The sequence below is a fragment of the Melitaea cinxia genome, chromosome Z (genome assembly GCF_905220565.1).
Source record: "Melitaea cinxia chromosome Z, ilMelCinx1.1, whole genome shotgun sequence".
Lineage (NCBI taxonomy): Eukaryota > Metazoa > Arthropoda > Insecta > Lepidoptera > Nymphalidae > Melitaea > Melitaea cinxia.
Window position 1 is genome coordinate 9,382,985 of NC_059424.1, and position 26,824 is coordinate 9,409,808.

A 26,824-nucleotide genomic window follows, 5' to 3' on the forward strand; every position below is an offset into this window, starting at 1 on the left:
AAATTATAAATAATCAAATATTGTTAATCCAAAATAGCCACCGCAACAAAATGGTGACTTAAATATTTTTTCATAACCTACCCTATATGGATATCAACTAAAATAGGTTAGTTTGGAGGAAAATTTACACACTCAATATTGGTATCAAATGGACTTTACTTGTAAGTCAATCTTCAATAAATAAAAAGTTGAAATCTAAAATAGCCACCATCACGAAACGGTGGGTTACATCAGTCAGCCAGTCAGCTCAGCATATTACAGTCCACTGCTGGACATAGGCCTTCCTAAGTTCGTGCCAGACATCTCGGTTTTCCGCAATCCTCATCCAGCCTACACCGGAAATCTTACGTAGATCGTCGGTCCAACGGGCTGGAGGACGTCCCACACTACGTTTTCTAAGACGCGGTCTCCACTCCAGGATCCGTCTGCTCCAACGGCCATCGGTCCTGCGACACAGATGACACGCCCACTATCACTTCAACTTGCTAATTCTGTGGGCTATGTCAGTTACTTTCGTTCTCTCGCGGGTAGTCTCATTTCTAATCCTATCTTGCGGGTTACATACTTATATACAAACCATCTAATCAAATAAAACGGAATGGCGGTTACGATGACTTTAATATGATAAATACAGTAACGACATGGTAAATCCAATGTGACATGCGGTGCATAGAATTAGAACCGCTTCTTTTTTTTTTAATACGCAGTTTAAATATTGTAGGATAGTTCAATTTCTATGCCAGTGCATATATGTGATGCGCATGTCCTTATTCGGCATCCAAGTTAAAGCCCATTATAAACCTATTATGGATGCCGAATATTATGGAATCCTCAATAGTCAATAGACACGCAATTTTCTTCGTTTTATGAAGTATACTATAATTTCTTTAACTGCACTATTTAATTAAAGCTCCTGGGTGGATTGGGAGTAGAGTTGGCAACGCGCTTGCGATGCTTTAGGTGTTACAGGCGTCTGAAGGCATCGGTAATCGCTTAACATCAGATGAGCTATACGCTTGTTTGCCGATCTTATTTTATATATAAAAAAATGCACTGAAAAGAAGAAAAAACTTTGTTGTAGTCAAACTCGTCATTTTGTTGCACCATACAACTTTATTAATATAAAATATTATTTCGAGAGTAAATCTGGAAATCACAGAGCTAGACCCAACTAAATCTAATCTGGAAAATTTTGTGTTGTCACCGAGCGCAGTAACCTTTAAACTAAATTGCGTGGGCAAAGCCGTACAGGCCAGCAAGTTATATGGATGCCAATTAACGTTAATACAGTTTTAAAATGTAATTTCATAAATAAATTAAATTGAATAATTTTAGTTTTATATGAAAGTAATTGAGCTAGATAAGAATTAACTGTAATTTTTTTAATTTAAATTACTTGTTTTTATTTATTTCCACGGACTAGGTAGTATTTTCCCATACATTCCGTTTAATTCTCTATAATTAGTCTATCAAAAGAAAATAAGCTAAAATAATTTCCAATATAATATGATAAATACGCTTGTGGTAATATGTTATTTCTTTAGCTTCATTTTTAACGCTTCTTTTGTTCTCGTGAATATATCGTATTTTTTTTCTTTTTGACAATCTTTGTCCTAACAACAAAGATAAGAAAATCATTATTAAATTTGGATGCAGTCGTTTGGAAGTTATGAGCGTACATATATTTGGCAAATCATTTTTATTATTAATATAAATAATGCTATAGGTCATCAGCATCAGCTCAGCCTATTGCAGTCCACTGCTAGACATACACCTCCCCAAGTTCGCGCCAGACATCCTATAGGTACATATCGGCAAATATATATTGATATTTCTTCTTCTTCTTTTAAATTCTAGCTTCCTCTAGGATTTGCCAACATCCGAGTAATTGAATTTGTTATATTATTTTGAAATTGACTCTACTAAATATGCTGGTTTTGTGAGATTACATATTTATATCAAAGAAAGAGAATAATTTGAATTGATATTTATTAAGACCATACTAACACTTTTTTCATTGTACGGATGAACCGACATTTTTTTTTATTTTGCTGTATTTAGTATTAAAAGCAGAAATAAGATAGCAGTATATATAAGGGCTGTTGGGTGTTATAAGTTTATTTCGAATTGTTAAGAATACAGTCAGAGCTCGGAACAATAAACCAAAGTTTAAATAATGAATTTGACAACTAAAACAGATGCTGATCTTAAGTAAGTTAATATTACATATTCGAATATACCCATTTACCCATTTCGAAACATTAAATTGTATATTAATATCAGTTTGTATTGGTTTAAAATGGTAACTCGAACTAAAAAATACTTAATTATCGTATACGAGATAAGGGACTTTCAAAAACTGCATTTAATGCTGCTCTCACTGGTCTGTGATCTGAAGGGTAGGTAATGTTAAACTCCGTCTCATACCACTTCTTATTACTCTAACTCCTTCTCCATTAAAGCTGTCCAACTTTGGAACTTTCTTCCTCTTCCTATTAGACAAGCTTAATCTCTCTTCTCCTTCAAAAAATACCTTAAACTACATTAATTGTCACAAAGTTATGTATGTTTATTATTATATATTGTCTATTAGTACTTTGTTCGAGTATTCTAATTCGCACACCAATCGTTTGTTTACTTCCTAACTGCAGTTTCTATTTCGTGTCCTATACCCAAAGGTTATCTGGAAGAGATCGCTCTTTCAGCGATAAGACCGCCTTTGTACATCTTTCATTTTATGTTTTTTTTCTCTGTTGTTTCTTTTAATAGTGTACAATAAAGAGTATTATTATTATAATGTATAAAATCTGTATATTGTATATGTTTCTATGTAAGTTTGTTAGAATGTAATTTATTTCGTTCTTTATAATACCGCTAGGCGATCTCCAAGTCCATCTTTGTTTGTTATTTTTTTTTTTTTTTTGAAATAGGTGTTCATAATAGCAAAGTTGTTCTCTTGCGCAAAATCAATGAGTCTATTTTTTCTACAGTTTCTATCTCCATAGCCGTATTTACCTGTGGCGGTTCACATATCCCACTTTGAATCAATAATGAAAAACAACTAAGATTTTAATTTATATTATTTACAGAAAAGTTCAAAGAATTTTAGACATAAATTATATGAAAATAATAAGATACAGCCTTCAATTCATGGGCGGGTGGCCCAGTAGACTACTGGGCGAAAATGTGTCAAAGTTTGAGCACATCCACATACTACACTTATCTGTTCTATCTGTTATATGTCTACCGTCTATGTTACTTTATTTAAAAAGAAACATTGGAGTAATTGATTTTCTTGATTTGGGCTTCTCCTACATAACCTGTTCTCTTAATTTATTTGCTACAGTAAGTACCTATCGACGCATGTACGATTTTATAATAAAATAGTATTATAAATCAAGTATGTGTACAATAATTTTTAAATATGTGGTTATTTGTTTAAGTTTCGACTGTTTGTGGTATTCCGTAAAATTTACGGAGATCTTATGGTCGACTTTATTCATAAAATACATATGTTTCATCAAAAGGAACGGTCTGAGTATGCGATGTCGGTAAGTTCTTATAAAAAAACATTTTGATACGTATTTGAATTTATTACAAACTCACACTTTTAAGTAATTATTTATTTATATTGCTAACCTATAAAATTAAACATAAATCTACATAGAAAGGTCTATCTCAGAAGATAGCAGTTCACCACCAGCATTAGTTTGTCATCTGGAATGAAATTGTCTTAAGATGGCTTACGCCTTACGTAATACCATTGTTTCATCATTTCATTGTTTGACCTGTTTCACCATTTGTGGATAAATTTTATCCTGCAACTAAGCTACGAATTGAATTTAACGACTGGAGGTAGAATAGGTGGAATTTGATAGTAAAATATAAAATATATTTATCATGTAGAGTAAACGGCACCCTATTAAACATGCCCTAAGCCATTGTAAACTAGTGGAAAAAATGTAGAGTGGTTTGCAAACAGATAAACAGTTGTTTAATAGTGAACCAGCCCGTTGTTTTTAAATAACTAATGTGACATTATTGTTAGTCACATGTGAGTGAACATATTCAATCTTGGGTTTTATTTCTTTAAGTCGGCAAACAAGCGTACAGCTCACCCGCTGGTAAGCGATTACCGTAGCTTGTAGACGCCTATAACACCAAAAGCATCGCAAGTGCGTTGCTGACCCGAAATCCAATCTCCCCCAGGAGCTCTGGACACCTTACCAACAAGAACACAATACTGCTTGAAAACAGTATTATTACCAAATTTGTGGGCTTCGGGCGGCAAAAAAGCACGTTGCACCTCAGAAACAGCATCCGTAGATTTCATGTTTTAATTGAAAGACCTAGGCTTTACATAATTAAAAGTACAATACAGTAGGTATTAATACGGGTAGTCGAAATAGTTCGAACATAGTAGTTTTTTGTTGAACATGCATTATATACATATACCACAGGCGATTTATTATTCGAACTTACAAATCGAGTCCTGTGACTGCCTAGTAAAGCTACTTAGGACGTGGTTCTACGCTGACGGTTTTTTTTTCTTTTTTTATGTATACATAAGTACACTCACACTCATACATGCCAAATACTTACATTACATACTTATATATCATATATATATATATATATATATATATATATATATATATATATATATATATATATATATATATATATATAGTAATTTATATAATTATTTATCCATTACTACATAATAGATACTTGTCCCTTACATCACACACTCCACAGTTCACTGGTATCACTATTTCGTAGGCCTAGACCCCACGCCTGCCCTTAGCATCTTGAGCGAAGTCCTTGCCAGCGACATATCGCGCTTGTAAATGGTTCGAACATAGTAGTTATAACATAACACATAGTTCGATCGACCGATAGACGTTGGGGTCTCGTGGTGTTAGAATGGCGGCCTCACACCGGTAAGCGCAGTGTTGAAAGGCGCCCCACTAGATGGAAAGATAACATCAACGGGTCGCTGACAACCGCTGGATGCAAGCGGCGTTAGATCAAGACACATAGGTCTAGACCTATGTGTCTTGCAAGGTCCAGCTTTCACGCTCCAGCTCAGTTCCAGCAGTGGACATCTATCGGTTGACAGTGATGATTATGAAAATGACAGTAGGTGTTAATACTTAATATAAAAATCTGGAACTAAAAAATATTAACCTTTCAAGATATAAAACTCGAAAAAAACGTGGTTCACTGTTTGACAGTTTAATATGTATTTTACAAATGGCAAAACGATGGGACCATTTTAGTATCATAATGTTTTTCACCAAAAAGGTGAAAAACTAAAATGAATTGTGCATTATATTTTTATGATTGCACTTCGTTGTTACTTAAACAGTAGGTATATTCTGATTTTGTGTTATAATAATAATATGAATTAACTTTTTTCAATTTTCAGACGAATTTAAAAGTTCACAGACTGTCACAATTTTACGCAATATACGTAAACGTTATGTTAGTCTTTGGGATTCTTTTCTACAATGTCACACCGATTTATAAAAACATAAAGTCTGGTGCATATAGTAATTACAAAACAGAAAATGTGACGTTTGAACACTCTGTCAACTACATATTTCCTTTTGATTGTACACGCAATATCAAAGGTTATGCCGTTGTGTTCGTATATAATTGGTACATTTCGTATATTGTTTCCTCTAGTGTACTAACTTTTGATTTGTTGATGTCGTTGCTGATTTTTCATGTATATGGACATATACAAATATTGATCAATAATCTAAAAAAATTTCGGAGACCTTCGTTTGAACTTAAAGTCGGTAGTATAGAGAGTAAAATGTACTCCAAGGAAGAAATGAAACTTGTTACCAATGATCTACGAAACATTGTCATACACCACAAACTTATTAAAGAGTAAGTAAAACAGTGTTGATGAAACGTTTTAATAATAGATACCTATTATAAGATATCGAATCCGGATACCGGATACAATTGATTTAATGTATTTTTTATACATACATAATTTTAAAAAAGTACTAGCATTCTGCAACCCTTCCTATTACGTAATCTGTAAACAATATTGTTATTAAGTCTTTACTATAAATTTAAATCTATACAAATAAATAAAATTGGAGTGTATGTTTGTGATATTAAAATAGCCGCTTTTTAATAAATGCATACGGATGTAATTAGGTATACGGTACAAAAACCAAAATAACATTTTTTACCATATTGTGTCTGTCTGTCTGTCCGTTTGTTCCGGCTAATCTCTGAAACGGCTGGACCGATTTTGATGGGACTTTCTCTGGCAGATAGCTTATGTAATAAGAAGTAACTTAGGCTAATTTTATTTTAGATATCTTATTTATTTAATACTTTGCGAAATGAAAAATAACTTTTTCTTAAAATTCGAAGCGGACGAAGTCGTAGCACAGCTAGTCTAACATAAAAAAAGAAACTGTTTTCTGTTTGTATCAGTGTCAATAAAATTTAATAGTTAACCAAGTTTTACTATTAAAACGTATGAAAATATATATTTTTTTAATTACGAATATATAACTTTTTTTTTGGTTTCAGCTTTATAGATACAATGACGGAATCTTTTGGTTATATATTATTTTTATATTACGTATTTCTTCTCGCAGTAGGATCTGCATTACTCTTAGAATGTTCTCCAATGGTAGGTAGTGAAATTACTAGATCATGTATTTCTTTTTGAGAAAGCTTACAGGCTGTATAACTTCAGTTCTAATACAGTTAGTTGCTCATAAAAAAATATACATAATTGAACATCTTTAAAAGTTACTATAAAATTAAAGATAGTATTTTTTTAAATACGAGTAGGTATTAAAATTTACGTCCCGTCTGATGGGAAGTGGAGACCGTAGTTTATGGACGCCTGGAACACCGCATTGCAGGCATGTTGTCCCTACTCGATTCCAGAGCCCTCGGAGCTCAGTCTACCTTACTCACACAATAAAATAACATTACTTGAGAGCAGTTTCTACAAGTTTGAGGTACTTCCCCATACAGGCTGCTCCAGATATTGAGAAAGATCTTTTCTGTTGTGTCCTACCTCAATAAACAGTTGTCTAGTATTGTGGATAACTATTGCATTGTTTCAGAACGGGGAAGCCTTGGGCCGCTACGGCATCATGACATTGGCGATTTTTCAACAACTAATTCAACTGTCAGTCATATTTGAGTTATTAGGAATTTCGGTGAGAATAAGATGGTATAGATTCATATACTCATATTGAATAACCAAAACACCTAAATGATATATTATGATAATAATTCATGTCATCTTTTTCGCTGTTAAAAATGCATCATGCTGTTAAAAATGCATCATCACTAAATTTCTGAACGCATGCATAAATATTTGACAACAAACGTGTCAAATGTCAATCCTTTTTTGAATTTTTCTAAATTTCTACACTCAGGTCGGTCTAACTAAAGACGGCTCTCGTAAGTTGACGGGGAGTCGGTGATAAATATATTTTTTTCTTCTTTTTAACCGACTTCCAAAAAAGGAGGAGGTTCTCAATTCAACTGTATTTTTTTTTTTTTTTTTTTATGTATGTTACATCAGAACTTTTGACCGGGTAGACCGATTTCGACAAATTTTGTTTTAATCGAAAGGTTTTGTGTGCCAATTGGTCCCATTTAAATTTATTTGAGATCTAACAACTACTTTTCGAGTTATATCTAATAATGCGTTTTTACTTGACGCTGTTTTCGTCGACCTACGTTGTATTATACCGCATAACTTTCTACTGGATGTACCGATTTTGATAATTCTTTTTTTGTTGGAAAGGGCATATCCCTAGTTTGGTACCGTGATAAGGAAACCAGGATCTGATGATGAGATCCCAGAGAAATCGAGGGAAACTCTCGAAAATCCGTAATAACTTTTTACTGGGTGTACCGATTTTGATAATTTTTAATTTAATCGAAAGCTGATGTTTATCATGTGGTCAAATATAAATTTTATTGAGATCTGATAACTACTTTTTGAGTAATCTTTGATAACGCGTAGTTGCTTGACTATTTTTTCGTCGATCTACGTTGTATTACTTGTCGATGTAATTGAAGTCGGTTTTTTTTTCGTTTGCGAGCAAACACAATTATTGCTATTTAAATTGTTCGCTAACTATTCTATACTCAATCAAAAAAAAAAAAAAAATGTTCGTTTTTAGTTTCTTTTTTTCTTAAACTGACTCTCAAGTTAGCACTAAATATGGATTATAATTAATTTTTTTATTTGGTATTTCCATTATCCACTAACTGTTCTTCAATGTTCGATCAAAGTTCTTTTTTGTTCGTTTTTAGTTTCTGTATTTTTAATTTTCAAAAATTGACTCAAGTTACTAGCACTAAATATTGATTTTTTTACTTTTTTTTTAAATACCTACGTACCTTTAATGACTATTTCTACGCAATTTTAGTTTTCACTGCGAATGCGCCAAGTGACGTGTGCGATAGATTATCCTCCAATAATATGTAACGAATTTAATTTGTAAACCTAATTATCAAATCGAGTCTCTTTGAATATTATAATATTTTATATGTAATAATTGCTCATACTTTTCCTTCTTTTTTGACAATAATATTGCTTTGTTTAATTTTAAACAACCATATCATCAATACACGAGACTATTATTATTATACTTATACTGCTATTATCTATACATCTATACAAATAAATAAAATTGTAGTGTCTGTTTGTAATATTAAAATAACCGCTTTTTACGAAATGCATATGGATGCAATGCATATACCAAAATAACATTTTTTACAATATTGTTGTCTGTCTGCCTGTTTGTTCCGACTAATCTCTGAAACGGCTGGACCGATTTTGACGGGACTTTCACTCGCGGATAGCTTATGTAGTAAGGAGTAACTTAGGCTACTTACTTATTTTTGAAATTTTATTATTTTATAACTCTGCGAACTGAACAATAACTTTTTGTTAAATTTCACGCGGACGAAGTCGCGGGCACAGCTAGTTATCTTATATTGGGGAAAAAAAATTCAATTGAAAATTTATATTGACGCCTTCTTAATATATTTGTTTCATCATTATCACTTCAGCCTGTCGTAGTCCACTGCTGGACAAAGGCATCCAAAAGTTCGCGCCAAAAATGGCGTAACTCATGTGTTTTGCCCATAGTCACCATGCTGGGCAGGCGTGTTGGTGACCGCAGGGCTGGCTTTGTCGCACCGAAGACGCTGCCGCCCGTTTTCGGCCTATGTATTTCAAAACCAGCAGTTAGATGGTTATCCCGCCATTGGTCGACTTTTTAAGTTCCAAGGTGGTAGTGGAACTGTGTTATCCCTTAGTCGCCGCTTACGACACCCATGGGAAGAGAGGGGGTGGCTATATTCTTTAGTGCCGTAGCCACACAACAATATATTAGTTAAATCGAATGAAAAATTGTGATCGTAAATGGCTATTTTTTAATGTAGCGTACAACAAAAAAATTTGCTATTAGGGACGGCAACAAATACAACAAATCAAAAACGATGAAAATCGGTCCAGCCGTTCTCGAGTTAGATGTGTTCGAACAAATCTGACTTTTTAAGTGTTTGTTAATACTTCGGTGTACGATAAAGAATATTATTACTATATTATTATTATTATTTGTAAACGTTAGGTTAGTGTTTAAATTTTTGTGTATGTCACAGTTGCTCAATAGCTTTACCTTTCCATATATGTAGATTATTATTTACCTGTATATACCTACGTACTAGGAATATTATATTTTAACTAGCTGACCCCGCAAACGTTTCTTTGCCATATGTTACTAACCCGCTTAACCCCCCCCCCCCCCCCTTATAACTTAGGGGTATGAAAAATAGATGTTGGCCGATTCTCAGACCTACCCGATATGCCCACAAAATTTTATTAAAATCGGTCGAGCCGCTTCGGAGGAGTTCAATGTTTAACACCATGACACGAGAATTTTATATATTAGATTATCATAATGTATTTATGTTAAATTGCAGCATTGATTTTAAACAGAAGTATTAATGTAAGCTTATTATTATTTTAGAGTGACAAGTTATGTGATGAAGTATACGGCTTGCCTTGGGAGTATATGGACACATCAAATAGAAAGATTGTCAATATAATTCTTTTGAACAGTCAAAAATCACTATCTATTAAAGCATTGGGTATAGTTCAAGTTGGAGTACAAAGTATGGTTACGGTATGTGTTAATTACGTAGTTAAAAAAAAAAATATATATATATATATATATATATATAATATTCATAACTGACATTTAAATTAAAAGATACAAAATACACTTCAATGTATGCATTTATTTCTACAGGTAGTAAAAACATCATTCTCTTATTTCATAATGTTGAAATCGTTCACGGGATCAGAAAATTAGCACTTCAATAAGATATTTTTATAACCTTCAAAAATCAGCACGTGCAATAAACATTATGTCACACAAAATAAATACACAATAAAATTTTAAATACAAAGTGTTTGTATAATTTTTTCTACAAAAATAATGTTTATTGAATATCATTGACAACTAATGGGATACAAGTTGTAAATAAATGACTTCTTTCTAGTGTATTGTTTGGAGGATTTAAACAAGTTGATATGCATTCTAGTCGAGTTTGAAAATTGTTTTGGTTCCCTCCGCATCCAGAATACAAACGTCTTCTACAGGATCTGCAAATGTACGATAGGATGATTTTAATATTAACGACAAACAATAACGATGGTTTTAATTTTTTTATAAAACGAATTTTTCAGTAAATTATATTTAGTGATCCTTTTTTTAACCGACTTCATAAAAGGAGGAGGTTACTAAATCCGACCGTATATACATATATACCGTATATATATATAATGTATGTTCGGGGATAACTTCGTCGTTTATGGACCGATTTTGATAATTCTTTTTTTGTTGGAAAGGAGATATTCCAAGTGTGGTACCATGATAAGGAAAACAGAATCTGATGATGGAATGCCAGAGAAATCGAGGGAAACCCTCAAAAATTGTACTGACGACTACTGCGTTTGTTAATTTTTTTCGTCTACCTACTTACGTTGTATTACTTGTCGATGTAATTGAAATCTTTTTTTTTTTCGTTTGCGAGGAAATACAATTATTTATATAATAAACACTATTCGTAGATACTACTGAGTACAACAATGCAATACAAAAATATTTAATTGTAGGTACAAGCAAAAGAAACCTCTTACATGAAATAATACACAAGGAAAACTATTACAGAAGCATTGGATAATATAATACATACTTATGAGTAGTTGGGTACATTATAAAATAACAATATGCTATATTGTACACTAAAAGAGAAATAAATAAATAATAAATAAATATCTACACAATACACACACAGTCGTCTGTTCCCAAAGTAAACAACTTAATGCTTGTGTTAGTAGTTCCCAAAGTAAACAACTTAAGTTTGTGTAGGTAACAGCCGACTGGTATAGCTACATTTTTTTCGATAAACGTACTTATAAATAACACTTACATATATAAATATATAAAAAAATATTTATATTACACCCAGACTCGGGGTGGGAATCGACCCACAACCCTCAGAGCTGAAAGCAGGGTCACTAGAAACTACGCCAACGGGCTAGTCGGTCGGGTAGGGTCGGTCGGGTCGGGTAATAATACATAGCAAATTGATTTTAACAAAGTATCATAAGATACCAAGGGAGGCCTTAAAGTCGAAAAGCGATCTCTTCCAGTAGTCACCTAGGGGCCGTCGAGATGGTATTGTATTGGTGTAAGTGTACAAACTGTGATATAACCTATAAAGTAAGACGTAAACGTGTCCTTACATAAACACATTCATATATAATCATCCTTATATAATAACATACATACATATATATAATTTTATTCAAGTTGAGTATCAAGAAAATGCTTAATGACAGTCTTTTTAAAAAGAGAAAGTTATTGTACACATCTGATATGCAAGGGTAAAAGAATACCTAAGTCGAGGAGCTTGATCAGTGAAAGACTTAGTATAAAAGGAAGAGGAGTGAGGGAGTTACAAGAAGTTATTCTCAGAATGAAGACTGCTTTCATAGGCATCACTAAGAAATTAAAATCGTTGCTTTTATAAGCAGGTCAACAGGGTTAAATATAATAAAGTAGGTTGAGAATATGCGTATTCGCGTAAAAGTGAATTGGTATATAAGTGACACAGCTTCTATGAAAATTATTTTTAAAATAGTTTTAATATAACAAATAACAACTGCAGAGTACTAATTTAATTAGATGTAAATAAATAAATTAACATAATAAGTGTATGAATAATTGGATTAACAAGTATTTAACTAACTTAGGTTTTTCATCTTTGTCAAAACATGTAAAATTTACTTTAACACAACCCTTCTAAAAAAGCTACCGTTATTGTATTGCCAAATTGTAAAAGTACAAATAAAAGTGATTTTCTTGTTTTTGTAATTGTCACTTTTAAAATATAACAATAAAAAGGCTATTTAGTTATGCTTTATTAATATACTGATTAAGAAAATAAAAATGAACTTACTTTGTCAATGGATCCCAAGTCCAACGATTAAAATATCCAAAACAATTTCCATAATCAAATGCAAGTGAACAAAAATGTGGGACTTGAGCTGAAACACAAAATAAAGTTATAATATTATGAATCTGCAAATATTTCAACAACTAAAAACTATTGATACAAATATAATTTAAAAAATTCAATAAGTTAGCTGTTTTACTCAATTTATAGAAAAATAAATTGCAAATGCGAATATCTGTATAAGTGACATTTAGGCAAAACAAATTGAAGAAATAACACGTTGGAGTAGCAGTCACAGTGCTGACTGTCGTATGCGGTTGCGGCTCATGACAAATATTTGTTAAGGCTATGTAGGTGTTTGTCGTGGTCTGGCTCTTTGTGCCAAACAAAAGTATACAATTTTTTTTTGTTGTACTACAAACGAAATCATATGTCAATGATCAAACTCAAACTTAAAAAATAATGGTTGTCTCTCACTATGTATGAACATAGTGTTGGACAATAAACAGAACAAAAACCATTAAATCAAATTAGATAAAACCGTTCAGGTCATCTAGTTCCATAATAAAGGAACACTCAACCAATTTTCTCCCTAGGGGCCATTCAAGTATTGCGCATAATTTAACTCCCTCTTCCCCCTTGTCAGCGAAAGGCAGCAAAACCCTACCTCTCCCTCCTATTTTTACATAAACATTGGTGTATGTATATATATATTTAGGCTTCTTTGTTATTATTCGTGTGAATTTTTTTTTCCAACCGTTACAGGGTTTGGGCGTACTTCGTTTTCTTTTGCCAAGGAATCGGAGTACCAAATACGATTATAGTCCCCGGTCGACCTTTCCTCCAGAAGACGCGATTCGTGTGCTTGACAAAGTGTAAGGATACACTCTTTTCGGGATTTACTTCGATTTTCGATTTTTCTAAACCACGCGCCAAGGGCGGTGACTGCGGATTGGAGTCGAGAAATTATAGATTCGACGGAGATGCTAGATGTATAGATAGCCGTGATGTCGGCTTGGTGGCTTTATTTTTTGGATTCGAAATGTCATTCGAGTATAACGAATACAGAAGTGGTTAGAGTCCCGGCCCTGAGGGACTCACGCGCGGATAGGACGGGGCGAAGACACCAGAGTGCCGTCGACCCGATATCGGAAAGTGCGATTAGACAAGAAGTCTCATATGATGCGCACGAGACTATCTGGAAGTGTGAATTTATTGCAAAATAAATATTTCAATATTTATTCAAGAAAATTGTTAAGATTCATAAACATATTGTAATATTCTTAACATAAGGATTTATATATTTCTCTTTTTAAAATTCGGTAACTTTAAATTAATTTTTCTCTGTCGATGGCACTTGAAGCCATGACTCCCAAGTTTTTGGTGACATTGGATGTTTACTGTTCGATGTTGTGTGCGTGTATGCTGACTTTCATGTTCTTTCGTGATATGAAAATTGTTATTTTTGAACCATTTAGCATCTTCTGAAGTTTGTATTATGCACATCAGTTCTTTAGCACGACCAGTAACCACTATTATAGATACCACTCTTGTTTCTCTATGTAGCCATATTTGCTTTCAGTAAGTTTATTACTACATTTTGCAAATAAAAAAATAAATAGTAAATAAATATTTCTGAAGTAACTAACACCTAGGTGTTAACACCTAGGTTATCCCCTAGCTCACATGTCATCGAAAATAAGCAAAACACGACCCTTCAGTGCTTACATAATACTTGAATGACCCATTTCATAATTTTAACAATATCCTTTCTACTAAAACATTTTCTAATGAATATCCAAACAATTTGATAACTGATGTTAGTCATCTATAAGTGAACAAAAAGAATGTAGGTGATGGAGAAAACAGATTTATTATTTTATAATAACAATAAACTAAATAAAATTAAGCCTTTGTAATGTATTTGTACATACTTACAATGACTAAAAGTTCTATTCAAGTAGCAATATTTTTCACAATCTTCTTTGGTCTCAAATTTATTTCCATTACCTTGGCAACCACCCCAAAAAAAACGATAACATTTAGATTGCCGCACATCATAATACCATTGAATAATGTCTGCTCTGCATGGTCCTGTATCAGGACGAAGAAAACATGACTTGTGTCTAGCTAAAAAAATATAAAATATTTAACTTATTTGATTTTGCCATACTATAAAACGTTATATAAACTGTTCTAACCTTTCCATGTTTGGTCAACTTTTAAACAGATTTTTCTTGTGTTAGGATTTGGTGTAGTAATAAATCTAAATCTAGTCCTCTTATTCCTTTTTGTTGAGGTAGACAAAAGTAAACAAACAAACATAAATAGACATAATAAAATATAATTGCCATTGAATTTAATGCTTAAGAGCATTTTGAATGTTTATAGGTATACAATACAAACACAGTGGCTTACAATTCAATATATTTTTATAGCTAGCCATAAAAAATATAAGTTTGTATATAATATTTGATATGTTATTGTTTAAGTTAAAAATAAATGCTTAATACTCAGTTAAGGTTAAGTTTATTCAATATCCAATTTAAAAATATACTTTCTACTCGTAATTTTACGACAAAGTGATTTTAAGCTTGTTGTTAAACAATAAATGTTATACGTATGTAACGATAACTACAAAATAAATTATCTACTTGCCTGTAATCCCTTAGTTTTGCTAGACTGCACTGCCGTCCTAACGAAGAGTGCAATAAGTCGAGTTTTTGGGCAAATTGACTTAAGAACATATCCGTAATCAGGCAAATGAGCTCTATATTTTCGCCTTAGACGTCTTTTTTGTATCTTCAGTAGTTTCGGTTCTGTTGATTATCATAACTGCAATATCTAATATTACAGTTTGTAAATAGCTAATCATAAGCGAAATATTTTAAGTTATGACTTGGATAGCTTTGAAATTTGTAATATTACATAAAATAACCGCAATAAGTCCAGTTATTGCACTTATGACTAGTACCTACGTTTTACAAATTTTTGGCAAATTTGCTAGTCATAAGCGCAACAAGTAAGAGTTATTGCAGTTATCATAAGGAAACTAATCACTTAAAATCTACTTAATATGCCTAGTAAGTTGCTTTATAAGGAAACGCGAAAAGAATACCAGAACGACGAGGCAGCATTTAACAGCAGCAACGACGAGGATTGCGTTATAACGCGAGGTTGCGACGATATTCTGTAAATTTACAGAAAGTAATAATGCTCCCACGAATGGATCAGTTCAAGTCTGCCATATTTTGCTTACGCCTTATTGCTTTTAACGAAAGTTTTGTCCCCCTTGGCACAAATGTACCTTTTGCTGTATTGTGGAACGAGACTATCACCGGACAGAATCAAGAAGACATCATTTCTACATATCAGTCATTTTTTTATACGATCGTGATGTCAAACACTTTGTTTTATGGGTTGATAACTGTGCGGCTCAGATAAAAATTGGTGGTTCATGTCTTTTTTAGTGAAGAAAGTTAATAGTCATCAGATAGCAGCAAAATCTATTACAATAAAATATTTCGGACCCGATCAAACATTCATGTCAGCTGACCATTTTCACCACCAACTTGAAAAGTCGTTAAAAAATAAACAAAAAGTTTATGAATTTGACGATTTAGCGGATGCTGTAAAATTTTCAAATTCGAAGAAAAACACGGTAAAAGTGATGCCTCAGATTTTTACTTTTATCAAGACCTATCGTCTCAGCACAAAATTAGAAACACATAACGAAGGATATCTCTACTTAAAGAATATTTTGGCAGTCGAGGCTTAAAGGCGGCTTATATCCTGCAATAAGTAAATAATCTATTAATTTTCTTACGCAATAATTTTGCTTTAGGTTAAGTAAGTATGTAGGTACTTTAATTTTATTGACTTAAGACTGATTTGAAAATTGGTGTCATAATGTTCCTTTTTTAGATAATACACTTTTTCTTAATATAAGGAAAGAAATAAACATTTTGTAAAAGAGAAGATGTAGAAGAGAAGTTTGTTGATTTTTAAAATTATTTTTTCTATTAATATGTGAAACTACAGAGTTTCTAAGTTGTGAGTTTATTAAAACGCTTAAAGTGATTTCATTGATAATAATCGTTTCAATTTTACATTTTCATATACGGTCAATCGGGGCAACTTTGATTGACCAGTTAACTTTGACAGTTAAATCGCAAAATTAGTTTTTATTTTTTATGTTGTCCATATTTAGTGTGTAACATTATATTTACAAAATTTGGTTACTTAACAAACTGCTTAAATGAATTCTCTGCAAAAAAAAAAAAGCTTTTAAACAAAGTTTATGTCAAAAACTTTGCTAAAAGTTCAGCGTGGAGTATTTGTATTTTTTTCAGTGGTAAATTTTTTTGATAACTCGACAGTTTTGCTATCAAGATATGTAAAAATATAATACACCCTTTAATATTTTCTAAGTGACATTGGCGCAATCATCTATACTCATTTGGCACTATTGAAAGCCATTAACCATAAAGAAGAAGAAGAAGAACCTTTAATATGTCTATTTTAAAATCTCATCTGTGTCAAAGTTACTCATAAAAGGGTTGTAACTTTGACACACAACAAAATTGCCATTTTTTGGTACATTCAATGATTTTTTTTGACATTAAATAATTTGAGAGTATGAAAACCAACCTGAAAGTACATAGATAGATAGATACTCTTTATTGTACACAACAACAATCAACACAATAACATACAAATAAAAAACAGTGTACAAAGGCGGTCTTATCGCTAGAGTAGCGATCTCTTCCAGACAACCTTTGAGCATATAGGACACAGCGTAGTGAAAGCAGTAGGGTAGTGTACACAGAGAAGTGACAATTAGTGTCACCTAGAACAATATCAACTATCGAGTACAAATACACATACATATACAGCACAATACATACATACAAACATATATATATATATATATATATATATATATATATATATATATATATATATATATATATATATATATATATATATATATATATATATATATATATATATATATAATTACTAGCTGACTCGGCAAACGAAGTCTTGCCACTTAACGCTATTTAAAAATAAGGGTTGGTGGTAGAAGGGTGAAAATTTAGGGTTGTATGTATTTTTCAACGCCAAATCATAATAAAATAAAAAATAAATAATTTATCTAAAAATTAAAAATAAAAAATTTTGGGGTGAACTACCCTTAACATTTAGGGGTATGAAAAATAGATTTTGGCCGATTCTCAGACCTACCCGATATGCCCACAAAATTTTATTAAAATCGGTTGAGCCGTTTCAGAGGATTTCAATGTTTAACACTATGATACGAGAATTTTATATATTAGAGATACACATAAAAATACTATACTTACATATAAACGAAATACAAGCACATATTAAGTAAACTCTTGTGTCTCATATAGTTTGTGCTACACAAAAGAGTAATATGTCGATTTACTAACAAAAACTGCAATAAGTAGTGTAGTTTTTGCAGTTATGATTAGGAATTCAATAGCAAAACAATTCATAAATCCTAATGATAAATATATTTTTGCGTTTTTAGTGTGTATATAAACTTATTTACAAATATAATATACATACAAATAAGCATTACTTTATATGCTGTCGTTTAGTAAAAGTATCAAACCAATAGCTTTTATAGTTAAGAAGATACACACAAAACAAAAATTAAATCTTTCACCGCGAATATCTCGGAAGTATTTATTGCACGGACAATTCGTTAACATTACATTCGAAACATAACAAAACATTCGTTAGAACGGTGGTGCATCTAACTTATCACATTTTGATAATATTTTATCAGAAACATAATGTGTCTAATATTTTGATTTTTTGATTGATTGTATCAATGGATATGATTAGAAACTGTACCTTCGGCACTGTAGCGAGACTTGGTATTTTCATTTAAAGCATAATTATTATGTATATTAAAATGATAAAATTTAATGGATAAAATTTATGCGTTTTGAAAGGAAACCAGAGATGATGGATAAAATAGCTCTTCAGTTTGACATTTTTGGCAATTTATTGACAGCTTGTCAATGTGGAAACGTTTAGAATTATTTATTTTAGGCATGTATTGTATATGTAAATGACATAAACAGATGAACAAAAATATTTTAAGTTCATTGAACTATTAAATTTAAAAAGTGATACTTTTTTTCGAATAAACCTATATTGTTATCATAAGTAAAACTTAGTTTAGTGGTAGAGGTATCATTGATAAACGAAAACGTTGCTCAGACTGATACTCATTGGGTGGGGTGCGTGTGCGCTTTTTGCTCTTGGTTAGGCGACCCGGCACCGGGATTTATCCTTGCTTCTTGTACTTTATTCCGTTCGTAACTCTCTCTTTTACCTAACGTCTTCACGATAGTTTTTGTTTTACCATTTGGTGCAATAAAATAAGGAATATATTTATTTAATTTACACGGTATGCCAAAATGATAGTTAAAAGGATTTTAAAGTATTACATCGTAATTAAAAGTTTAATATTGTTTAGTGAATGAGTGTTGTTTATAAATAATAAAAGTAGTCCGTAATATTAAAACAATTAATGATATTTTATTAAATTGGCATTATGATTATCAATGATTTAGTGGTCTATATTATTTGTCTTTATTATATTTATTACGTTACCGGGGCTGGCACCGAGGAAAAGGTAATATAAATATGATTAACTTTAATCACTAAAATTAAATTGTAATCAGTAAAAATATAAATAAATAATGCTGTAGTAACAATAATGTGAGCTAACTATTGTAATATATTAAATAAAAAATCCGTGAGATATTATGTTTATTATTGCTAATTTAAACTTAACTGCTGGATCTTGCTCTATGTGCATATGTGCATGTGCACTGTGAAGTAACTCCGTAAATATTGTAACTGTATTGTGCAAGCATGTGAAAACAGCTTAAATATATGAATGCTTACTGATTCTTACTGTTACAATCAAATTAAAAAATAATCGTAATAAAATTGCCATCCCTTGTTTTCGGCCATAATATTTTTTAAAGATTTATATCATCCATCAAAACGCTAACTTACCCAATAACAGTGTTTAAAAATCTTCTTATAACACGAAAAGCAGACATAAATGCAATAATTGTTCTTGGTAGACATCCATTAATTACGTTAGTTCAGAATGGGGGGAGGGGTCCAATGAAATCTCACCAAATCTCATTTAATCCAAGAGGGGGGGTGTATCCTAAATCTCACCTCAACTTATAAGATATAAAATATTACACCAAAAAGTACATAACTCTCCATGGATTTATGTAATTTTCTTAAAAAAAGTGTTGTTTTTATCTCTTTTTGCGTTGAATTGAATTGAATTTAACTATAGTATACATTAACGTTTTATTATTTTCCCGAATAATACAAATAAATTTAGTTTGAAATATTTTTAGCGTTAATATCACGTAATGGGGGGGGGGGGGGTGGATAAGTTGTCTATATTTTATCCTGGATCTCCAGTAATCCACGTACCTAGTTTCATACCAATCAGTTTAGTAGTTTTTGCGTAAGGAGTAACAAACATTTATCAATCCTTAAAAACTTTCGCATTTATAATATAAGTAGGATACTACAATATAGACTATGCGGTTTCACTTGCTTTCGCTTCACTCCTATTATACATAGCTTAACTCTTTTACGGTCTTCCTCGATAACCTACATAACACAGCTTTGCAAACGTAAAAGGTTTTTGTACTCGGTCCAATAGATTCCAACATTATGCAGTTAAGGTTTCTATTATAACAATGACGACAAAATTAAGACGCAAAAGCTTTTGTTTGTGCACTTGTTTACACGCCCGTCTTTTCGGGATTTATCGGATTTTAAAAGCGTTTTGTTAAGTCTGTTTTTTAGCATTTTAGGGGAGATTCTAAGCTTAAAATATTACGTTCTGAATCATGGAAAGATGGAAAGAATAGTAACGGAAGCGGCGGTAAATTCGCGCAGCTCTAGCGTTTTTGATAAAAAACAAGTTACGTCAAAACTATACAAGTTTTCTTCACATAAAGTTACCAGTATATGCGCTGTCGAAGAATAACGTATAAGATACACATAAACGCATAATTTCGGTATTTTATATGGTCCGATGGCGGGATAACCATCCAACTGCTGGCTTTGAAATACACAGGCCGAAGACGGGCAGCAGCGTCTTCGGTGCGACAAAGCCAGTACTGCGGTCACCAACCCGCCTGCCCAGCGTGGTGACTATGGGCAAAACACATAAGTTCACGTTATTTTTGGCGTAAACTTGTGGAGGCCTATGTCCAGCAGTGGACTGTAAAGGCTGTAATGATGATGATGATATGGTCTGATGGTCTACGGAGAAGAAGTTGAGAATAGTGAAAATACAAGATATATATTAATAATAAATGAAAACAAATGATCAGTATCATATGTACGTATATCATTTCTTCTCTCTGAAAGTTCTTAGAAATACGCCCTTAAATATCGTGATAAAAATGCAAACGACTGAGTGTGCAACGACTTTTTTGTCTTTGTTGAATACAAATAGATAGAAGAAATAAAGAGGAGTGCGGTATAAGCTTAACAAGTAATAAAAAATCAAAACAGTATAAAACCAATTTTAAGAACAAAGAATTAAAAATATTGCTAGACAAGTCGAAAACAAATAACTGTCAATAACTATCCTTTACTAAAGTTTTTTTTAAGATTGAATTTATTATTTTTGATTATTTTTATTAAACATCATACATATTTACAATTCACAACTAAAAGAACTAAATAACTAAATATTTACAGATAGTTTTGAGACAAATCATGTCCGCGTGGAATTTTGCCAAGAATGCTAGCAGCTTTTCCCCATTGAATCGCTATGCCGGTTCTCTGGGCAAAAATTGCACCAGCCCTCTTGTCACCAATAGAGGCAATAAGGCGAGGAGTTATCTCATTTAAAACATTTTTAGCACTGCTAATCCAAGGTCAAAGTGTTTCGACTGCAAACGGCACAAAGGTGTAATTTGGAATTAGTGACGAATATTTGTGTCGTTTAGTCGTTTCAGCTTTTTCCGCTGCGGCTCACGCTTTTAAGGCTGTTTCCCTGATACGATACGGAGCAAGTGTGTTCACGCAGGTTGCGTCCTACAAAAGCGCCCGTCCCCTTTTGCAGGGAACCAACGTCAATCCATCAGGTCTGTTGCCATCGTCGCGACGAATTCATTAGTTTTCATTCATTATTCATTATTCAGATCATCGATGGTGGCAAGACCTCTTTTTATGGTATCATTTAGGGAACCTTGGTGGAAAAACCTACCTGAACTCTTGTTACACGAAAGGCCGTGTAGTTCGAAAGAATCAACTTCTTTTCCGCAGGGACATCTGTGTTCAAAACACAGTGGAACTCCGGAGACCGAGAGCAATTCTAAAACTTTCATAGTCTAAAAGTGACCCCAGCAGGCCTAGCATGCACGCCACGACAAAATTTTGTCGACCCCTTTTCTCGTATTATCTCTCTATGTCTACAGTAGCTAACATGCGTGCACGCGATACTCTTCTCGTTACGTCAAGAAGAGATAATCATTAAATTTTAGTGATCTGTGATATTTATCTCTACGGAAGCTAACATGACATCGTAATTTTGTCGAATTTTGTCGTTTTAGGAAGAGAAACTTCTCGTCTTCAATATTATCGACGAGAAAGACGATAAATAAAAAATAAATAAAACCGGGTGCCTATTTTTTGTATACCATGGCGTTTCCCTATTATAATTATATAATTTCGGTATACGAAGAGCGGGAAATGCGAAAAGTCGAGTGAAGTGTGCCATATAATGACACAAAAAACGTATTTGCACCCTGTTGCTTCTTATTCTAAATAATAATAATAATACTTTATTTTAGACCAAAGTATAAGTCCATATTGGGTTAGTACAACAAGACAAGACAACATTCAGAATAAAAAACAAAACAAAATTATATTAAAAAAATCAATAACTAAAAATAAAATTAAATAGAATAAAAGTAAAATCAATAATCAAAAAAAAAAAAAAAAATTCAAAAATTCAAAAAATTTTAAAAATTAAAAAAAAAAAAAAAAAAAAACAAACAAACAATGCGTGATAGAATTACAATTATCTAATGTGCGACAAGATATAAAGCACAACACGAGCATATTGTTTTACATATATAATTAAATTCATATACTTACGCCGTTTTATTTTCCATATTAGAGTTTTTTAAATTAGATATACACTTTTTATCTTAGCCAAAAGGCCGAGAACATTTTTAAATAAAACATGTGTCACTCGTTTGAAATTGGTCAATAACCTTGTAAATTCAACTTTACGACATAAGAAATAAGAATGATATTCAATTGTGATTATGGTTGATAATGTTTCTCTACTCGACAAGGCGAAGTCTTCGGAAGAGAATTTTGTCTCTCGTAGTGCGCATGTTAGGGTAATCGAGAAAATACTCGATGTAGACATTATCTTTCTCTCTCGTCAAGAGATATCTCGTTGTATGCATGCTAGGCCGGCAGGTTTTTTGACGGCATTGCGTGTAACCAGTGACTTGACTCTTTATTTGACACAGCTAGAAGCCTGGCACGGTTTTTGTCACTTGTAAGATTTTGCGTCAAATTTATATGAGTATTGTGAACTATTGGTATATCCCAGTTTTTGTTTTGTAACGTCCTTCGGGATATCGCCATTAGGGACACCTTAACTTCCAGTTTTCTATTGCATCTGTAGTATGTAAATCCGTCTGAGTAAATTAATCAATGATTCAAAACATAAGCTATGTTTCATTGTGCTAGAGTAAGCGTTTGAAAATGTTGTCATTAAGTAGTAACACCTTCTATTGTATAATTATTTGCGATTAACGTCAGTCAATTAAATAGTCTGTAATTTAACTTTTTAAAAATCGTTTGTACAATTACTATCCATCCCATACTTTTTTAAATCATGTGATATATTTATATATTATATGCAGGTATCACTTATTACATTTATGTTTTACTAGCTGTGCCCGCGGCTTCGCCCGCGTTGAAATTAGTGTGTCACAAAGTTTTCCCGGCAAACTTCCAGTGAAACTCTCATCAAAATCGTCTTAGCCGTTCCGTAGACCTTCCTCTTGCCAATGGTGGAGCCCTCTCTCCAATGGTGAAACCGCATGAAAATCCGTTCAGTAGATTTGGAGCGAATCGATCACATACACTTTTGGGGACTTTGTAATATAATACACTAACTGTTGCCCGCGACTACGTCCGCGTGGTTATGAAGATATGCATTACTATTAAGATGTTTAACGCAAATTATTTTTTTATTTCAGTCACTTGAAATGCTTATCAAACTGAGTAACTTTTTAAAAGGCACAATGTAGTATAATTTAATAGTTATTTTTATAAAACTTCTCTATACACCACATTTTTAGTTTTATTTTCAGGCTGTATATGTTTCATACAAACTATCAACCCCAATTAAACCCCGTTAGCGGTGGAATATCGTAAAATCCGTTCTTAGCGGACGTCTGCTAACTATAATCTACCTCCCTGCTAAATTTTATCTTTGTCCAACCTGGATGTCTACGTCCTATAAGAAGCATACCTGCTAAATTTCAAGTTTGTAGGTGTTATATTTTCGGAGATTTCGTGATGAGTGAGTAAACCTACCATCCCCCGTTTTAATCCCAAAAGGGAGTTGATTTCTAAAGATACATTATTTGGGCATCTTTTCATCGTCTATAGAGCATACATTTTAAATTTCAAGTCTCTTACTTCAAAGACATAGGACTTTCATACAAACTTCCAACCTCCGTTTTACCCCCTTAGGGGTCGAGTTTTGTAAAATCCGTTCTTAGCGGATGCCTACATCTTATAAGGAGCCTACCTGCCAAATTTCAAGTTTGTAGGTGTTATAGTTTCGGAGATTTCGTGATGAGTGAGTGACCTTTCGCTTTTATATATATTATATAGATTATATAACTACATTTAGTCCTTTAAGTAGATTTCTATGTATGAGATAACCTTGCATTGTTTTGTTTGCGCAATCTTCCAGGCAGGTTTTTTAAGTTCCAAGGTGCTAGTGGAACTGTTTTATCCCTTAATCGCCTCTTGCGAAACCCGCGGAAAGAGAGCGGGCGGCTGTATTTTTTACTGCCGTAACCACAGAGCTAATGCAGAAATAGCAATGCTGATACTAAATATAAAATAAATATTTTGAATTCAAGCGCAAAAAATGTGTTAATTTACTACATCACGTTAGAAACCTCTAAAACTATCAGTGTTCCTCTTCTATATTATGCATGTATTAGACATATAAACATTCCTCTGGAATCACTCTATTTACTAAAGAAAACCACATCAAAATCTGTGGCGTAGTTTTAAATATCTAAGCATACAGACAGCAGGAAGTGACTTTGTTTTATGCTGATGATGATGTGACTTTTTTTTTTTTAGTGATTAACTATTGACAGAACTAAGTCTCTCCGGGCCGCTAGTAAATAAATAAAAATAATTTTCTGGAGACAAAATTGTATAATTTATCTACTCTTTATTTTCTTTTTAACCGACTTTATAAAGCCTTCTAGTCGGGTCAACATATAGGCTACATATTATCATGCTATCACCTACGGGGAACGAGCAGTGAACCTTTATTTCCTCAACGTATTCTGTAACAACGTGTAATCTAACGACGCATATTTGAATGTTGTTGTTATTATGTTAATAACCATGCTATATAAGCTAGCTTCACACTATAAAAATCACACAATATAAGGAACTAAGCCGATAAACATAATTAAATGAATATAAGTAGACAAGACAATTTTAAAGCAGCGCCATTTATGAGATTTTTATGTAGATATGAAATGTAAAGAAGAAACGGGTAAATGAATGTTATTTTAAAATGTATAATCGTAGGTATTTTTGGTGCTGTATATCGTTCACGAAGTTTACTGAGGTAGGGCACAGCAGGAATTTCCTGCTCAAAATATGGAGCAGCCCGACTGGGGTAGTACCTCGACCTTACAGAAGACCACAGCTAAATAATACTGTTTTCAAGCAGTATTGTGTTCCTGTTGGTGAGTAAGGTGAATGCCCTTTGACGAAATACAAAATGCACAAATAAGACAAGTATAGTCACGGCGCTAGTTAAAAGATTTAAAAAGTATAAACTGGCTTCTTGTTTTTTTCTGGCTCCTACCAGGTAACTCTAACCCACTGAACAACACCACTAATAGCTTGTCTGTGCTGTTATCAAACTTTGTAGTCATTATTCGTGTTATTTGTCATTTAAATAATATTTTCTCGGTATTTTTATTTACGTGAGTAAACAAAATAGTGACATTGTATACCGAATTGTATTTTGTAGACGGGTGCCCAAATCAGCGAAGCTTGTCATCATAGAGTTGCTACGTGTGAAGTGAATACAGGGAATAATCGACCTGTCTGCGGAACAGACGGTCGAAATTACCCATCTAAATGCCACCTTATGAAGGCTCAATGTGCCGGAGAAACGGTTACAATTGCACATAGAGGACCTTGCTTAGGTAAGTAACAATATCTTCTGTGATATAGATTATTATGCATACATGTTATATTGACTTTCGATCAAGGTTTTATAATGTTTGAGTCTAATAATATGTATTTTAATATTAAAAAGAAAATAACTATTAAATATCCACATTTACATTCTACGTGTCTAGTAGTAACACATAAAATACATTTGTGTATGATGTATCAAAAACATTTAATAATATAATAATAACGTTTATTTCGAAAAAGAAGTCCATAAAAACTAACAGTATATTACAGCAAGCATACACAACTAAAAAGCAAGTAAACATTAATTAAATACTAAATATTATAATAGAAGAAAACAAAGGAAAAGTAATAAGCATATAATTAAAGGTTGAATAAAATAAATCGTGTACTGTCACTATTAAGCATAAGTAAATTAATAGAAGTTTTTTTTTTGTCAGAGGGTCAATCTTCGTGTTTAACTGTATTGAGATACGCATTAAACGCGCAAGGAGGGCGTCGCGCGACGTTCGTACCGCGTTGCCGCGCCGACGGCACGTACGCGGCGGTGCAGTGCGCGGCCGCCGGCGCCGCTGCCGGCTGCTGGTGCGTCACACCCGACGGAAAACCATTGCCGGACACCTCTGTCAGAAACGGCAGGCCGGATTGCACTAGGACCGGTAAGTTTAGATACCTTTAAAAATAAAATGTTATACTGATCTCGACGTATTATTGTTACTAGCCGACCCAACAATCTTTGTCTTGTCTTGCGGAC

The 26,824-nt window shown here is 32.7% G+C and overlaps 3 protein-coding genes across 3 annotated transcripts in view; 2 read left to right on the forward strand and 1 right to left on the reverse strand.

Moving 5' to 3' along the window:
- Positions 1-3,087: 3,087 nt before the first annotated feature.
- On the forward strand, positions 3,088-10,485 carry LOC123668600. Its single transcript, XM_045602325.1, has 7 exons — positions 3,088-3,345; positions 3,444-3,551; positions 5,432-5,901; positions 6,565-6,667; positions 7,113-7,208; positions 10,044-10,199; positions 10,326-10,485. The coding sequence occupies exons 1-7, from the start codon at positions 3,121-3,123 to the stop codon at positions 10,386-10,388; spliced, it is 1,221 nt and encodes a 406-aa protein (XP_045458281.1). The 5' UTR covers positions 3,088-3,120; the 3' UTR covers positions 10,389-10,485.
- LOC123668764 (BPTI/Kunitz domain-containing protein-like) lies at positions 10,295-18,502 on the reverse strand (the record flags this gene model as incomplete). The annotated part of the gene is made up of 4 exons (XM_045602459.1): positions 10,295-10,681; positions 12,544-12,631; positions 14,479-14,670; positions 18,427-18,502. Coding segments are annotated over 4 exons (519 nt in total), but the record flags the coding sequence as incomplete, so codon positions are not given.
- A 1,977-nt stretch (positions 18,503-20,479) lies between these two features.
- The window catches only part of LOC123668765 (SPARC-related modular calcium-binding protein 1), a 32,342-nt gene continuing 25,997 nt past the window's right edge, over positions 20,480-26,824 (forward strand). Inside the window, exons 1-3 of the mRNA XM_045602460.1 lie at positions 20,480-20,506; positions 25,901-26,078; positions 26,511-26,729. Coding sequence (XP_045458416.1) covers positions 20,480-20,506; positions 25,901-26,078; positions 26,511-26,729 — 424 coding nt within the window. The remainder of the gene's footprint in view (positions 20,507-25,900; positions 26,079-26,510; positions 26,730-26,824) is intronic.